At 35.2% G+C, this 17,981-nt stretch overlaps 1 protein-coding gene across 2 annotated transcripts in view; it reads left to right on the forward strand.

Annotated features, from left to right (window-relative positions):
• Positions 1-17,981, forward strand: part of Tpr (translocated promoter region, nuclear basket protein) — a 54,136-nt gene that overhangs the window by 17,437 nt on the left and 18,718 nt on the right. For both annotated transcript variants that reach the window (XM_090340212.1, XM_090340213.1), the window contains exons 23-38: positions 1,225-1,391; positions 2,433-2,585; positions 2,943-3,059; positions 4,688-4,891; positions 4,971-5,155; positions 5,659-5,806; positions 6,296-6,433; positions 6,537-6,668; positions 8,036-8,166; positions 9,890-10,100; positions 10,918-11,061; positions 11,302-11,500; positions 12,151-12,356; positions 12,543-12,604; positions 13,584-13,792; positions 17,206-17,478. In XM_090340212.1, the coding sequence (XP_090196338.1) occupies positions 1,225-1,391; positions 2,433-2,585; positions 2,943-3,059; positions 4,688-4,891; positions 4,971-5,155; positions 5,659-5,806; positions 6,296-6,433; positions 6,537-6,668; positions 8,036-8,166; positions 9,890-10,100; positions 10,918-11,061; positions 11,302-11,500; positions 12,151-12,356; positions 12,543-12,604; positions 13,584-13,792; positions 17,206-17,478 (2,679 nt within the window). The remainder of the gene's footprint in view (positions 1-1,224; positions 1,392-2,432; positions 2,586-2,942; positions 3,060-4,687; positions 4,892-4,970; positions 5,156-5,658; positions 5,807-6,295; positions 6,434-6,536; positions 6,669-8,035; positions 8,167-9,889; positions 10,101-10,917; positions 11,062-11,301; positions 11,501-12,150; positions 12,357-12,542; positions 12,605-13,583; positions 13,793-17,205; positions 17,479-17,981) is intronic.

A 17,981-nucleotide genomic window follows, 5' to 3' on the forward strand; every position in this document is an offset into this window, starting at 1 on the left:
CCCTCACCCTGAAATAATTTGTTGATGTTTAAAAATGGTTTACTTTGCCTAACACTATGGGTCACACCTGTAATCCTAGCTACTCAGGAGGCTGAGATCTGAAGATCAAAGTTCAAGGCCAGTCCAGGCACAAAAGAACCTGAGGCTCTTCAGTTAACCTCTAGAAAATGGGAAAGTGAAGCTTGGCTCAAGGGTAGGGCAGTAGCTTTGAGATGAAGTGTTCAAGAAAAATGCCCAGGCCTAGGGGTAGGGTGGTAGCCTTGAGCTAAAGAGCTCAGGAATAGAGCCCAGACTGAATTCAAGCCCCATGAACATCCTCTTTTGACATGGGCTTATTTATTAAAACTGGTCTGGTTCAGTTAAAGAACCTAATTGACTTCATTGGCTTCTTTAAAGCAGTATTACATTCGTTGCTTATTAGCCTTAAATTTCATTAGCGTTTCCTGTTCTTTGTATACATAACTGGCTACCCACTAATACTTTCTTACTGATACCAGATGACAAAGTATTTTCAGCTTTCAGTTTTTCTTTTTCCATGCATTTTAGATAAATCTAGGAGTAAGGCTAACTGCAGGTGTATGGATTTGTTTCCCGAATCAATAAGAGTGAGAGTGATTGGACCCTGCCATGTACAAATGTGTTAGATGTGTATAGTATCACTAAGATGTACTCCTATCTTCTTCATTAAATATTTTGGTATTGTAGAATAAATAGTGTTCAAATAATAAATTAGAAATTCTTTCATTTTTTTCTAATGTCTACCTCAGTTTAGTAGGGATATTTAATATTTTTGTTTTATATATTTTTTGCTTAATAACAGCAGGTGTCTAAAAGTTGCAATTTTTTCAAGGAAATGCTAAATGAAGAAAATACCTTTTTTTTTTTTTTTTTGCCAGTCCTGGGCTTGAGCCTTGGGCTTTCTCAAGGCTAGAGCTCTACTACTTGAGTCTCAGCACTACTTCCAGCGTTTTTCTATGTATGTGATACTGAGGAGTTGAACCTAGGTCTTCATGCATGGTAGGCAAGCACTCTACCACTAGGCCAAACTCCTGGCGTGAAAATAACTTTTTATATTCAGCATGGACCAAAATATAACTGAATAGTTAAGTACTTGTACGTTCAAAATTTAATTCTGATTTCATCTACTTTTTTATATTAGTCATCTCTAGTATTTCCAGATGTTAATTTACAGTGTTGATTCTATGGAGGTATTATGTCTTTTAGGTCAGCCAAGCGACAAAGAAGATGTGGATGATCTACTGAGTCAGCTAAGGCAGGCTGAAGAACAAGTAAATGACTTGAAGGAGAGACTCAAAACAAGTACCAGTAATGTGGAACAGTATCGAGCAATGGTTACTAATTTAGAAGAATCACTGAACAAAGAAAAACAGGTATGTATGAATTTAAAAATTCAAATTACTATATTAACTTAAAAGAATTAAAACACCGTTACGGATTAAAATAACATTGCCCATATAATTTATCAAAGTTCTTTAGTCTCAGATTTAAAAAACCACAAAATTGATAAAGCAAAGGAGAGTGATTTCCATAGTAAAGTTGCAAATCAGATGTTGATAAAGAGGTATAGGGAAGGCTGGCAGATAACTATAACTTTGAAGGAAGGAATTGTTTCAAAATTTATAGATAATAGAAAGGTATTTCCATGTTTGACAAAGGTAGAAAGGACTCATGCAATGACAGCATAGCTGCCTTATTGAATGTGTGAAGTGAAATACTGAGAAAAATAATTAATAGAGGAACCAGACATGGAAGGCTTTGAATATCATGTTACAAAGTATTCTCTAGGCTTATTTAGAAATACTGATATTTTCTAACACATCATAATTAATAGAATAATGTCGTGACTTGGAAGAGACAAAGTTGATTACAGTAGCCTAGGGCAGTGCGCATCAGTGTGTGAGCCAAATACATTAGACATATTTGGCAAATGTGTGGACAATAAGAAAGAAAAAAATTTGAAACTTTATTACAAAGTAACAGTGTAAGTGGAAAGGTAAATCATACTTGTAAATTTCTATAGTATTTTAGTCTGAATTTTGAGGATTCTCTTTTTTTTTTTTTTTGGTGGGTCATGGGGCTTGAACTCAGCCTGGGCACTGTCCCTGCCTGAGCTCTTCAGCTTAGACTACCACCCTATCCTTTGAGCCAAGCCCCACTTCCCATTTTCTAGAGGTTAATTGGAGATAAGGGTCTCAGGTCCTTTTGTGCCTGGCTGGCTTTGAACCTTGATCCTCAGATCTCAGTCTCCTGAAAAGCTATGATTACAAGCATGAGCTTGCATTTTGAAGATTCTCTATAAAGCTAACTGTAGTTTAAAAAAGTTCATCTCAAATTTAGTTTATACTTAGAGGAAGTAATCACATAAAAGTTTTAAGTGTATGTAATTGATTCTTACCATTTGAAATATAAAGGTAACAGAGGAAGTACGTAAGAACATTGAAGTTCGCTTAAAAGAATCAGCTGAATTTCAGACACAGTTGGAAAAGAAGCTAATGGAAGTAGAAAAGGATAAACAAGAACTTCAAGATGACAAGAGGAAAGCTATAGAGAGCATGGAACAGCAGGTAAATTTGGTTACTGGCCATTATTATATAAAGCATATTAGCTTTATATCTTTGTGTAAAAATTGAATTTTTGGGCTATAGTTATCATTCAGTAAATCAGGAAAAATTGGACACAGAGCTATAAATTTTAGTTTTATGTTTCCTTTCAAAATTTAAGATCACTTTACAAAATTGGACAGTTGAACTACAATTTAAAATCTTTTGCCAGCATTAATGAGGAGTGAAAATATGATTATTAAGCTTGCTATAGATTTTATCACCTTACGTGTGCATTTTGGCAATTTTGTTCAGTATTACTAAGTTTGAAGTTAATTCTGGTTTTAATCTTGGGGTATTTTTTGCTATTCTTTTACTTAGTTATCTGAGTTGAAGAAGACACTTTCTAGTGTTCAAAGTGAAGTACAGGAGGCTCTTCAGAGAGCAAGTGAGGCTCTAAGTAATGAACAACAAGCTCGACGTGACTGCCAGGAACAAGTAAGTGTTGGTCTCACAATCCATTTTGGAGAAGACTAGAGATGATTCTTGATACATGATAAGTCTTGTAAAAATATAAGCATATTGTTAGTTCTTGCCCAACTTGAATTAAATTGAGAGATAACAGTAAATATTGCATTCTTCATTAGCCAAGTGGTCTTGACAAACAGGAAGAAAGAAAAACCAGGAACTTTGTGTCATTTGTTACCTTTCTTTCACTATTTTAGTCCTCCAATTTAGCCAATGATAAAAACTGGAATATAGACAATATAAGTAAACTAGATTCCATTTTTTTAAAAAAGTGCTTGTAAAAAATACATTTCAATTATTGCTCAGCTTGCACAGATTTCCGTACAAATTGTTTGCTATACATATATGTATATGCCACTACATAAAGAAACTTTTTGAAGAATTATAGAACATAAGGAAAATGTGAGTCATTAAAATAGTTAGAGAATTAATGTATGTATATAGTTAATGTTCTCAAGTATAATTTAGTTGATGTTAACAGTTCTTCATATGTGTAATACGAAAAATCCATTTCTTCCAAAATGAGATAACTGAGTAAGTCTCAAAAGTAAAGTAGCCATGGAGATAGGGATAAAACTACTCAGGAATCACAGATCTGAGGATCGCAGTTCAAAGCCAGTCTACAGAGACTTAAACCAAAATTAATATAAAACAGCATAACATTGTAAATAAAAATCATGCACATATTAAAGAATCCTAACCTTGTCATGTCCACAATCAAATTTTTTCAGTATAATTGCTCAAAGTTCTCAAATTATGGATGTTCAGCTGAAATATACATGCAAATACTAAAAGCTGCAGAATATTTACTGTTTAATTCTTTCAGATTGTTCACCTTGTGTTTACATTTCAATGTCTAAATAAATGATGTTTGTTTTCTGCAGTCTACATACCTGATTTATATTTCATTTTTTATAACATTTGTTCCAAATGGCTACATTCTAATGGTTTAAAAAAGTAATTTTACTATGGACATGGTAATGGAAATATAAACATAACTATATAGATATAAAAACCTATGACTATAGACATAATATTTCATTTTCTAAAATTAATATGTTTCTATGATATACAAACCCTTAGCCTAATTTTGATTAAGTTCTAAATACTAAGTCCAAGTGATTGTCAAGATTCCCTTCTTGAACACTTGTTTGCTAAACCTGTCATTTAAAATATGATGTACAAATTAACATTAATAAAGAAATTTTTTTTTTTTTTTTTTTTTTTTTTGCCACTCCTGGGCTTGAGCTCAGGGCCTGAGCACTGTCCTTGGACTTTTTCACAGCTAGAGCTCTACCACTTGAGCCTCAGCACCACTTCCGGCTTTTTTGTATGTATGTGGTACCAAGGAATTGAACCCAGGTCTTTGTGCATGCTAGGCAAGCACTTTAACCACTAGGCCAAACTCCTAGACCAAGAAAAAAAATTTTTTAAAGTAATTTTAATAAGCAAATCAAGTGAATTATGTCATTGTGGTACACCTAGTTTGACTTTCCTTTTATTTAACAACTATATAGTCTTAAGCTACTACCTACTAGCTTCATGAATTTAATCTTTTGTGTCAACTGGGTACTAATTTCTGTACTAATTTCTTGCAGGCTAAAATAGCTGTAGAAGCACAAAACAAGTATGAGAGGGAATTGATGCTACATGCTGCTGATGTTGAAGCTCTGCAGGCTGCCAAGGAACAGGTTTCAAAAATGGCATCAGTCCGTCAGCATTTGGAAGAAACAACTCAGAAAGCAGAATCACAATTAGTGGAGTGTAAAGCATCATGGGAAGAAAGAGAGAGAATGTTAAAGGTATTACTGTAATAACAGAATGTTCTGGAAATTAAAAAAAGAAAAAAAAAGCTGCTACCCTAGTCTCTTGGTTTTGTAGGATGAAGTTTCCAAATGTGCATCTCGCTGTGAAGATTTAGAGAAACAAAACAGACTACTTCATGACCAGATTGAAAATTTAAGTGACAAAGTAGTTGCCTCCATGAAGGAAGGTGTACAAGGTCCATTGAATGTGTCCCTCAGTGAAGAAGGAAAATCTCAAGAACAAATTTTAGAAATTCTCAGGTAAGTGAAGTGCATTCTTAATACTTTATGCCTGTGGCGTAATACTATGGACCCTTCAAATGGAAAATGCAAAAGGCTACAGCCTTTAATATAAAGCTGATTATTTAATGGCCAACAAAATGACTGCTACTGATTAGTGGTTACTTTTGACATGTACTACATAAATGATTATAAACTTTCACTGGTTCTCTTGAAAAATTAAATGATAGATGTGGTGGTGCATATATTTGGGTCCCAAGCACTTCTTAGAAAACCTTAAATACATAATGAAATGCATGCTGTTGGAGCAGGGTTATGATTTTAAGACTACCTTGGCTACAGAGCAAAACTCCTTTACAAGGAAAAGAAAGGCAGAGAAAAAGACAGCTCTTTACGTGTAATTGTAGCTATTTAAAAGGCTGAGATCTAAGGATCAAGGTTCAAAGGCAGTCTGGGCACAATAAAAAAAAATATTGTATGTTGGCTTTTTATGCTTCAGATAAAACTAACATGTTTTCTTACAGGTTTATACGACGAGAAAAAGAAATTGCTGAAACTCGATTTGAGGTGGCTCAGGTTGAGAGTCTGCGTTACCGACAAAGAGTTGAACTTTTAGAAAGGGAGCTGCAGGAATTGCAGGATAGCCTAAATGCTGAAAGAGAAAAGGTCCAGGTATGTATATAAACTGACAACAGTTAAATCAGAGCATATATATTTCTATCATTTTCGTGTAACAGAAACTGTAATTTGAAATAAGCATTCTTCCTAAACTCGAAAATTTATTAAGCATTTGTTAAATACTACTATAGTAGACAGATTGAGTGAAAACCCTATACCCACACTTGCTTATCTTTAAATTCTAGCCATATACCCTTGGGCATTGTGTGTCTTCCTTCTTAGTTTGTCTATACAGTTTGGAAACTTATTGTAAGAATCACATGAATTTATGCATGTGAAACATTTAGAACTGTGGTGGGTGTGTAATCGATTGCAGCTATCTTAGCACAGTTGTCATTCTGTGATTAAATGGTAGGTTGATACTCCTACAGATTGTTTTTCAGCAAAGTTTCAAAACTGGAAACCAACCAAAAGAAAAGTGCTATAGTGAAATACATGATTGTGTTACTCAATGCTGGTATATTCATGTGTTGAAATCTCCAGGTAACTGCAAAAACAATGGCTCAGCAAGAAGAATTAATGAAGAAAACTGAAACAATGAATGTGGTTATGGAGACCAATAAGATGCTGAGAGAAGAGAAGGAGAGGCTAGAACAGGATCTACAGCAGATGCAAGCAAAGGTTTATATGTTACTCATGAAGAGTAGAATTATGTTGATGTCTTTCTTATTTCATAAATAGTTTTTGCACTGGTTGTTAAAAAGAAGTGTTGACTACTTTTCAGGTGAGGAAGCTGGAATTAGATATTTTACCCTTACAAGAAGCAAATGCTGAACTGAGTGAGAAAAGTGGTATGTTGCAGGCAGAGAAAAAGTTATTAGAAGAGGATGTCAAGCGTTGGAAAGCACGTAACCAGGTAAATGAAGTCAAAGCACTTCAAAAGCATGGACACACACTGCTTTGAGATTAATAAGTTTAGAGGTATGAGAATTAAACCTATCAAAATTATAATTATCATTGGCCTAAACATGTGAGATATAAAAAAGTTTCAAGTGCATATTGTACATTAAAGATGTTTAGTTCTCATAACAAAGGAATATGTTTTCACTTTATCTTTAAAATACTTTTAGAGATGAAAACAGGACCTTACAGACAGTTTTTCTAATGCACTTTAAGAAAATTTGCTCGCTGCAGACTTTGGGGGTAGTTTGAAGAAATTGTGTTGTGTAGTGTAGATAGGAACTTTACACAGAAGGCTGAAACACTCTTGGATATGACTTGTAAGAGTTCTTAACCTATATGAGCCAGTTCTTCCTATTTATAAATGTGGATATAAGGCCCATTGCTCCTATGACAAACTAGAAAGTATAAACAAAGCAGCTTCCTTGGCAGTGGAATTGTGATTGTATATTTACTTATAAATTGAGTTTTAGAATTTTAGAGCCCTTTTAGTCTCAATTTTAATTGTGCAAAAGACCAGTTCAAGAAAGGACTGTGATCTGCCCAAATCTAGATGCAGTTAAATTATATAGGATTATGTAAATTATTTTCCTTGCATATGTCATTTGGTGAAATTAGTGGGTTTTTTTTGTTTTTTTGTTTGTTTTTTCTGCCAGTCCTGGGCTTGAGCTCAGGGCCTGAACACTGTCCTTGGACTTTCTCAAGGCTAGAGCTCTACCACTTGAGCCTCAGCACCACTTCCGGCTTTTTTTCTATGTATGTGGTACCAAGGAATCAAACCCGGGTCTTCGGGCATGATAGGCAAGCATTTTAACCACTAGGCCAAACTCCCGGACCCTGAAATTAGTTTTTTAATATCAAATTCCTTCAGATTCCTTGATTCTGTTTATTTGGCCTCATCAGAAAAATCTGAAATGTTCCTTCACAACAATGAGAATGATGAGTTGATAACATTTGATCTTTTCTTCCATTTTGGTTAGATTTTGCTAAAAGTAGCTAAAGTTTTTAATATTTCACTACTCAATTACTTTGTAAGATACATTTAGTATAATTAAAATATTCTGTTCTTTTTTTTTTTTTTTGCCAGTCCTGGGGCTTGAACTCAGGGCCTGGTAACTGTCCTTGGGCTTTCTCAAGGCTGCCACTTGAGCTACAGTACCAGTTTTTTTTCTGTGTATGTGGTACAGAGGAATCGAACCCAGGGCTTCATATGTGCTATGTGAACTCTACCACTAAGCTACACTCTGATCCCTCTGCCTTTTTGTTACAGCATATTTGTTTCAGATAACTTAATAAACCAAGTATGCTCTTTTGTTATTGTAGCATCTAGTAAATCAACAGAAAGATCCAGATACAGAAGAATATCGGAAGCTCCTTTCTGAAAAGGAAGTTCATACTAAGCGTATCCAGCAGCTGACTGAAGAACTTGGGCGACTAAAAGCTGAAATTGCAAGGTATGTGGAAAAGCCTTGAATCATTTCAGTGAACAAAATCTTAAGTTCATTTTGGCTTTTTCTGTGATTGTTCAAGTGGTTCCTGATTGAGAAAGAAGAGAAAATGCCTGCTCCCTTAGACATGCTTTTTTTATCTTTTATGGAGGCATGTAACAGGCAGAGACTTAACATTATGCTTCTTACATGAATTATTTCTCTTTGCTTTCTTACTTAAAAGCTTCATGGTGTCGGTCTGATGGTAAATCTGTTTGCTTAGAAAAAACATTTTGCAGCAATTTTTTTATTTTGCTATTGCCTATACTTATGAATATATTAGGGAAGTTTTTTTAATGACATTAGAATGAAATAAATATACCTTCCTTAAAGATAGTAAGGCTTTAAATATTAAAAATAATGTTCCTGTTTTGCTTTTGTAAGTTTTAGTGTCATTTATGTCATTTTAATTCTCCCCTTTTTTGCACAGTATTGGGGATTGAATTCAAAACCTTCTGCTTGCTGTTATGCCCCTAGATTTTTGCTTTTAGCTTTTTTCGCGTAAGCTCTAATGCTACTTGATCTAAGCTTGCCATGAATCATGATCCTCCTACCTTTCTTACCTTAGCTTCCTGAGAGGCTAAGATTTAGGCATATCTGCCCCCTTTATATCAAAAGACGGATGGTACAGTAGAATACAATAGAAGAGTAGCTTTTGTTGTCCAGTAGATCTGAATATCATCATGTGATTACTTAATAAAACGGTGCACATTACTTCAAACCTTTGTAGCTCAGTTTTTGTCAACTGAAAACTGTGCTATAAGCCTGTATACAGTTGTAAAGGCTATGTAGAAATCTTTGTAGAGGGCAGCAAACTCAAAAGGTAAATAAATAGTAAAAACAATACAAACTTCCATATATTTTAAATTGTATTAATTGTTGAGGTAATGTATAAGGGGTTACAGTTACATTCATCAGGTAGTGGGTCCATTACTTCTCACACATTGATGCCCCTTTTCATGTTTTTGTTCCCCTTTCCCTCCCCCTTCCAATCATCTTGTTTTCCCCTTTCCCCTTTCTATTTCAAATAAATAAACATATATACAGAATACTAGGTAACAAAGTCAGATACAGTAACCATGTGAGATTAACCATAAGGGGAAAAAAGGAGAAAAGAAATAACTTCACGTAGAACATTAAGAACAACAATTACAAAGATAAACCTCTTGTTTCCATATTCTAGAATTCATTTCATTTAGTCTTATCCTGTATGACCATATGTACATAGCTTTTGAGCTATTATGATTCTCTGCTAGGAAAATCTTAAATGTGTACTAATTATTACAAATGAGGGAAACCATTGAGCCTGTGTTCCTTTAAGTCAAGTCTGGCTTATTTCACTTAATATGATTTTTTCCAAGTCTTCCCATTTCTTTACAAATGGGGCAATGTCATTCTTTCTGATGGCAGCATAGAATTCCATTGTGTATAAGTACCACATCTTCTTGATCTATTCATCTATTGAGGGGCATCTGGGTTGGTTCTATATCTTTGCTATGGTAAATAATGCTGCAGTGAACATCATTGTAGTATAAGTAGCTTTAGTACATCCTTCTTTCTGGACATTTGGATAAATGCCAAGGAATGGGACCGCTGGGTCATAAGGGAGCTCTTTGTTCTACATTGTTTTAAAATTAAGTAAAAGTTTCAAATATTGTCTCTTTAAGAAACATTTTCTGTGTTTTTTAAGATCAAATGCGTCTCTGACTAACAACCAGAACTTAATACAGAGTCTTAAGGAAGATTTAAATAAAGTAAAAACTGAAAAGGAAGCCATTCAGAAGGATTTAGATTCCAAAATAATTGAAATCCAAGAAAAGGCCAAAACTATTACTCAAGTCAAGAAAATTGGACGCAGGTACAAGACTCAGTATGAAGAACTCAAAGCACAACAGGATAAGGTAGTTTGAAGAACTTTTTTTTCTTTATAATTTTGAATATTATTAGGTTTTAGATCCTAAGCTCAAACTTTAGCTTATAGTAATCTGTACTCTTAAAATATTAAATCTTTAATGAGACCTAAAATGTATTATAAATTCACAAATTTATTTTAGTAAATTTTTGGCAATTTAGTTGATAGCTTGCATTTCAAATACTGAAAAGAAAATTTTTGCCAATTTTTATGTATCAGAATTTCATGGCAAAATATTACAGCTTTTAGGATTAACCATGCTTTGTATAATCTCTAGCAATTTCTCTAACATGTTTGCTCTTTGTGTCAGTACTAGGGTTTGAACTAAAAGCCTTGCATGCTCATTCAGCTTTTGTTAATGGCTGCTATTCTACCACTTGAGCCATGACTACAGACCAAATTTATTTATTTTTTTATTTACTTTTTTAGTAGTACTTGGGTTTGAACTAAGCATCTTGCATTCAATCATTTTACTTGCTCATATCTGGTCTATACTACATGAACAATGCACCATTAGCCCAGCTTTTTACTGCCTATTTTGAAGATGTAGTCTTGGCCTTTTCTGTCCAGGCTGACTTCCAGCCTCAGCTACTCAAGAATTCTAAGTAGCTAAGAATACAGCTGTGAACCACCTTTGCCAAGCCACCTTAGTATCCCTTTTTAGTATGCTCTGCTTTACCTGGAAATTTTTACCAAAGCAAAACATAAGTTCTTAGTAACCTTTTCTAATAAAAGATCACAACTTATCTGCAGTATATCTTCATTTGATAAAATGAATAAGTAAATTGCTATTATTTATCTTTGAGGTCATGGAGTCTTCTACTCAGTCATCTGGAGACCATCAGGATCAGCATGTCTCAGTTCAGGAAATGCAAGAGCTCAAAGATAACCTCAGCCAAGCTGAAACAAAGACAAAATCTCTCGAGGGTCAATTAGAGAATCTACAAAAGGTAAGCGTGAAAGCAGCAAGAGATGTAGTCCTCAATTTTTATTTTCATTTATACCAAGAAAGTTGAATTCTCACTGAAACACACAGACGTACACATATGTGTGTGGATGTTTGTATGTATACATGTGTTTATTTGCAAATATCCTTGTACTTTGAATGGATCCATGTGTATAATGAATAGCTAGATCTCAAGTGTCACTTCCACTTGATCTCCATTTTTAAATTTTCACTTAAATTTAAGACATTGTCTGAAAAAGAGACAGAAGGAAAAAATCTACAAGAACAAACTCTGCAACTTCAATCTGAACTTTCACGACTTCGTCAGGACCTTCAAGATAGAACAACACAGGAGGAGCAACTTCGACATCAGATAACTGAAAAGGAAGAGAAAACTAGGAAGGCTATTGTAGCAGCAAAATCAAAAATTGCACATCTGGCTAGTAAGTTTCTGTATGGGTTAATATTTGACCTTGGTACTAAAAACTAATTATGTAATTTAGACTTAAAGAAAAATTAAATAAGTGACTTTGTATATGTGTTGTTTAGGCTTATTTAGTTGGATACACCATAGAGCAATTTTGTTCAAATGATGAACATGTCTGATACATTTATGATGTCTCCATGATGACAGATAAACAATACATGGTACTAAAAATCTTATTTAATGTGTACCAGTCCTGCTTTATGGCAGATCTCATGTCTTAACTGTGCTGAATAGACAACATTTGAAAAGTAGACAGCAGTGCATCTTACTAGTCCAAAGATTTTTTGTGTTCCACTAGGGGGTTGTGGAGACCTTAACCTTCAGGAAGAGTATTAAGCAATATTCTTCATAACCCAGTATTGCAAGGTCCATAACCTTAGTCATTCAGCCTTAGCTTATTTTCTGTGCTTAGAAGTTAAACATTTTTGTGCTGAAGTAAATATACTTTCTTTGCATTTGAGTAATAAGTTACAAACATGGATATACTTTGAACTTTCTCATTGAGGTGAGGCATGTATGAGGATGCTAATGTATAACTTTGGAAAGTATGTAAATGTTGTTTCTGATGTTTGATGATGATAATATAATCACATGGTTACTTTTTAGGTATAAAAGACCAGCTAACCAAAGAGAATGAGGAGCTTAAGCAAAGGAATGGAGCATTAGATCAGCAGAAAGATGAACTTGATGTTCGTATGACAGCTCTTAAGTCCCAGTATGAAGGTCGAATAAGTAGATTGGAGAGAGAACTCCGGGAGCATCAAGAGAGGCACTTAGAGCAGAGAGATGAGCCTCAAGAACCTACTAGTAAGGTGATTAGCTAATTCTGCTTAAATCGCAGATTCTTCTCAATATTTTAAGTGTCTGGCAATTGAGGAACCAGTTTCAGAATAATAAATTTTGACCACATTCCAGGGTATAAGAATAAAATACTTTGGTGCCTTTAATGGAATCTTTAGTGGAGTAGGTACAAAAATGAATACCTTTCTCTTTTGTAGGTCCCAGAACAGCAGAGACAGATCACGTTGAAAACTACTGCAGCTTCTGGAGAACGAGGAATGTGAGTTTTGACTCTTTTCATAATTTACTTACTTAACTGAAGATCTACTGATCTTACTGGAGGGAAGCAAATTAATATTTTTTAAATATATATACTAAAGAGCTATCTATAAATTATGTTATCTAGTTCTATTTTGTTATGCTTTTACTCCTAGTGAATATAGTTTTCTCTCATCTGTTAGTCTGTGACTGGTTTTTAAGACAGGTCACTACTGATTTTGTCTGTGATGTTTTAGATATATAAGTAGAGAAGGCTTAGATTAGTCTACATTCAGCCGTTCAACACTTTACAGTTCTGTCCACATTGCCTGGATGTACCACTCTCAGACAAACCTATACTATCTTTAAAAACATATTAATAATCTAAGTCTATACCAAACAGTAATAGAAGAAATAATTAATAAGGTCTGAACCATATTTAGGCCATAATTACTGAACACAACTTTCAGGAAATTTATGTGTCTTGTTTTTAGTTCTTTCGTTTTGCTTTTTGCCAGTCCTGGGGCTTGAACTTAGGGCCTGGGCAGTGTCCTTGGGCATTGGACACTTTTTCCTCAAGGCTTAGCACTCTGCCACTTGAACCACAACTCAACTTCTGGCTTTTTCTATTCATGTGGTACCAAGAAATCAAACCCAGGGCTTCATGCATGCTAGATGAGCACTCTGTCACTAGGTTGCACTCCAGGCCCCAAGTGTCTTGTTTTTTTACAGTGTGTGTGTGTGTGTGTGTGTGTGTGTGTGTTGTTTTGTTTTGTTTTTGATCAGTCGTTGGGCTTGAACACTGGGCCTGGGCGCTGTCCCTGAGCTCTTCAGTGATAGCTCAAGGCTATCATTCTACTGCTTGAGCCACATCGCCACTTCCCATAATATAAATATATATATATATATATATATATATATATATATATATATATATATATAATCTTATAAGAAATGTTTATCATGACTTGTGAATACATTATTCTCGTGTTCTTTTTAAGTGCCAGCACTTCAGATCCACCAACAGCCAATATCAAGCCAACTCCTGTTGTTTCTACTCCAAGTAAAGTGACAGCTGCAGCTATGGCTGGGAATAAATCAACACCTAGGGCCAGTATCCGTCCAATGGTCACACCTGCAACAGTCACCAATCCAACAACTACCCCAACAGCAACAGTGATGCCTACCACACAAGTGGAGTCACAAGAAGGTTAGTAAGGGATCATAGGTCTATGTGGCATGACCATAAGATAATAGAATCTTCTAGGATAAATGAAGTGCTTAAAGTCAGACATAGTAAAAGTTAATATTTTGGAATATACACCTCTCAAGATACTTACACCTAACTTTTATTTCTTTTCATTTCATTTTTGCCATATTAAGTATCAAACTTGGGGCCTCCAAGGTGTTAGCCAAGCCTTTATACCACTGAGCTATATTCTCAGCATCTCCCTTTTTTTTTTTTTTTTTTTTTGGACAGTTTGGGGCCTTGAACTCAGTGCCTGGGCACTGTCCTTGGACTTTCTCAAGGCTAGAGCTTTACCACTTGAGCCACTGCACCATTTCTGGCTTTTTTTTTTCTATGTATATGGTGCCGAGGAATTGAACGTGGGTCTTCGTGCAAGCTAGGCAAGCACTCTACCACTAGGTCAAACTCCCTTTTTAAATATTACAAGATGGTCTTGGTCCTGCTACTTGGCCTAAGCTGAGCTCCAACTGCCATCTTTTTGCCTTACCCTCCTAAATAGCTAGGACTATAGACATGTGCTAACATAGGTCAGGATGCTTAACAATTCAACATAACTTCTTCTTTTCTACTTTGTTTTTAAGCTATAGAAAAGGGTAAATATCTGTAAATACATGGCATGATTTTATACAAATAAAACATTCACTTCTGGTGGCTGAAGAGTATGATAGGAAATCTACTTACAAAGTGAATGATTTACTAATATGTTCAGCTCTTTTTTATTGAAATTATCCCCCAACTTCTCATTACTTTCTTCTCTTTGTTCCATGATACTTTATTACTCAATATGGCAAATAAAATAGAATTTTTTTCATATATTTTTATTGTAATTAATAGAAGGGTTACATTACATTCGCCAGATAGAAGGTGCATTACTTCACATACATTGATACCCTTTCTCATGGCTTGGTCCCCATTTCCCTCCCCCCCACCCCCAACCCTCATCTTGTTTTCCCCCCTTCCCTATCCAATTTCAAATAACCAAATACGCATTTATCCAGTATATCAGATAACAAAGTGAAATATGGTATCAATATGAGATAACCAAGGGACAGCAAAAGAAATGAGAGATAACATAGTACATTAAGGACAACAATCACTCATTATATGGCTTTTGTTTTTATATCCTAGAGGTCCTTTCATTTAGTGTCATACTGTATGGCCTTATGTATCTAGGTTTTGCTCTATTGCAAATCTCTGCTAGAAGAGCCCAAGGTTTAAAGTCTTTCCATTTCCTTGCAAATGGGGTGATGTCGTTCTTTCTGACAGCAGCATAGCATTCCATTGTGTACAAATACCACATCTTGTTGATCAACTGAGGGACATCTGGGTTGGTTCCATTTCTTTGCTATGGTAAATAGTGCTGCAGTGAACATTGTTGTGCTAGTGGATTTAGTATGTCCTTGTTTCTGGACGGTTGGGTAAATTCCAAGTAGTGGAATTGCTGGGTCATAGGGGAGCTCTGTGTTCAGTCTTTTGAGGAACTGCCATATTGCTTTCCATAGTGGTTAAATGAGTTTGCACTCCCACCAACAGTGTAGTAGTGATCCCTCCTGGCCACATCTCCTCCAGCATCTGGTGTTATTAGTTTTCTTCATCCTGGCCATTCTAACTGGAGTGAGATGGAATCTTAGAGTTGCATTTCTTTTATAATCAGAGATGTCGAGCATTTCTTCATGTGTCTATAGGCCATTCTTATTTCTTCTTCAGAGGAGACTCTCTTTAAGTCTTGGCCCATCTTTTAATGGGATGGTTGTTTCTTCGGGGATTAGTTTTGGAGTGATTCAATTTTTTGAGCTGTTGATATATTTTAAATATGGGGCCTTTGTCCATTGTATGGTTAGTGAAGATCCTCTCCCATTCTGTAAGCTTCCTAATTAATTAGCTATGTCCTTTGCCATACAGAAGCTCTTAAGTGCATCTTTTGCTCCCATAGATTCACTTCTTCAGGGTCATGAATCTATTTTCATTGATCCTTTTACATAATCCCAAAATACATCCAGTGTAAGTTTGCAAGATGTGTATTTCTGTAAGTTCTTATATTCACTACTCTTAGAATTTAATATTTAATATTTAGCTCTATTTAATTAAATGGTGTCAAAAAGATTGCACATTAAATGTTTTTATATTTTTGTGGGGTCTTGATTATTTTGCTGGTTATAGGGAGTTGTTTTTTTTTTCACATACTGCTAGGGATGAAATCCAGAGCCATATGCTAGCCCAACACTCTACCCAGAACTATATGTCTAGCCCCAAACATATTTATGTTAAGTCTTTAAACAAAATGATACTTAATGAAAATTACCTAATTTGACTTCAAGCTCCTAAATTTCATTAATGTTACTTGGTTTCGATTTAAACGGAACAATAGAAGAATCATTTTTTTTTTTAATTTTTACTGTAAAGATGCAGAAGGGTTAAAGTTACATAAGATAACGAGTACATTTCTATTTGAACAGTGTTATCCATCCCCTCCATCATTTTCTCCCCTTTCCTTCAACTCCCCTCCCCACAAGTTGTAAATGTTCATTTCCAACCAAGTGTCTAGTGAATGTCACCATTGTATTGGTCCATCCTTTATCCGACCCTTTCTGTGATTCTCCTTCCCTTCCTCAAGTCAGATAGACTTAAGACAGTGGGTATAGAAATCAAAAACAGTATCAACAAGAAGTGATCCAAAGTGGGGAAAAAGAAGACATAACTGAATAGTTTTACTCTTGCTTCCATTTCTTGGAGTTCATTTTAGTAAGCATCATTATTTATGGTCATATGCACATAAGTATTGAGCTATTGTGATCCTCTGCTAAGAATATCCTATAGTCTAGTTATTACAAATAAAGGAAACCATGCAGCCTGTGTTTCTTTGTGTCTGGCTTACTTCACTTAATTTTTTCCACATCTTTCCATTTCCTTAAAATGAGGCAATGTCATTCTTTGGTATGCAAGCATAGAGTTCAGTTTTGTGAATAGTCATCTATTGGGTTGGTTCCATATCTTGGCTATGGTAAATAATGCTGCAGTGAACATACTTATGCTGATAGCTTTAGTGTGGTTTTGTTTGTGGTCATTTAAAATGTAAATGTCCAGGAGTGGGATTGCTATGTTTAGTCTTTTGAGGAACTGCCATACTGCTTTCTAGAGTTGTTGAAGAATCTGGATATTTACTTAATTTTGCCAAAAATTATTACATGCTACTGTATCGGTCACATAGCAACACAAAAGTACATAACTCCCATTTACCCAGTGTTTCTGTGTAGTAAATGATTGTAGACGGAAGCAGCAGAAATGTCTAAACCAGAGATTAGACTAAAGTAAGTCCAGCTCTGGTAAAACTGGGTTGCTTGCTTCCATTAAATACTACTGTTACTGTTTTTCAGCTTTGCAGTCAGAAGGACCTGTGGAACATGTTCCTGTTTTTGGAAGTACAAGTGGATCTGTTCGTTCAACTAGTCCTAATGTCCAACCTTCCATTTCTCAACCCATTTTAACTGTTCAGCAACAAACACAGGCGACAGCTTTTGTGCAACCCACTCAACAGAGTCATGCTCAGATTGAACCTGTGAACCAAGAACTATCCCCAAACCTAGTCGAAGTTGTTCAGAGCTCACCTGTTGAACGGCCTTCTACTTCCACCGCAGTATTTGGCACTGGTAAGTTTTAATTAGAAGTTAGAGTATACCTATAGATCTTGATTTCTTAGAATCAGCACATACCCTCACATCTCATATTTACAATTGAAGGGCTGTTTTTGCTAGTAAATAAAAGTCTTACCTGCTAGTTGCTTTTTTTTTTTTTTTTTTTTTTTTTTGGCTAGTCCAGGGGTTTGAACTAAGGGCCTGGGCATTGTCCTTGGATACATTTTGCTCAAGGCTAGCACCCTGCCACCTGAGCCACAGCACCAGGTCCAGCTTTTTCTGAGTATGTCGTACCAAAGAATGGAACATAGGGCTTCATGCATGCTAGAAGAGCACTCTAGTTACTTTTTGACTGACTTTTAGAGGTGGAACAACTCCAAACATTGTATGTAACTTAATGTAGGTCTTGGGCAGTATTTCACTTAAGGAGTACTGGGCTATAAACAAAGTCTTAAATAGACTTTATAAATAGCAATTGTGTATCAGTACAGTCAGTAAGTCAGATATATCTAAAAAGT

This window comes from Megascapheus bottae, chromosome 10 (assembly GCF_031878675.1).
Source record: "Megascapheus bottae isolate mThoBot1 chromosome 10, mThoBot2.hap1, whole genome shotgun sequence".
NCBI classification, from domain to species: domain Eukaryota; kingdom Metazoa; phylum Chordata; class Mammalia; order Rodentia; family Geomyidae; genus Megascapheus; species Megascapheus bottae.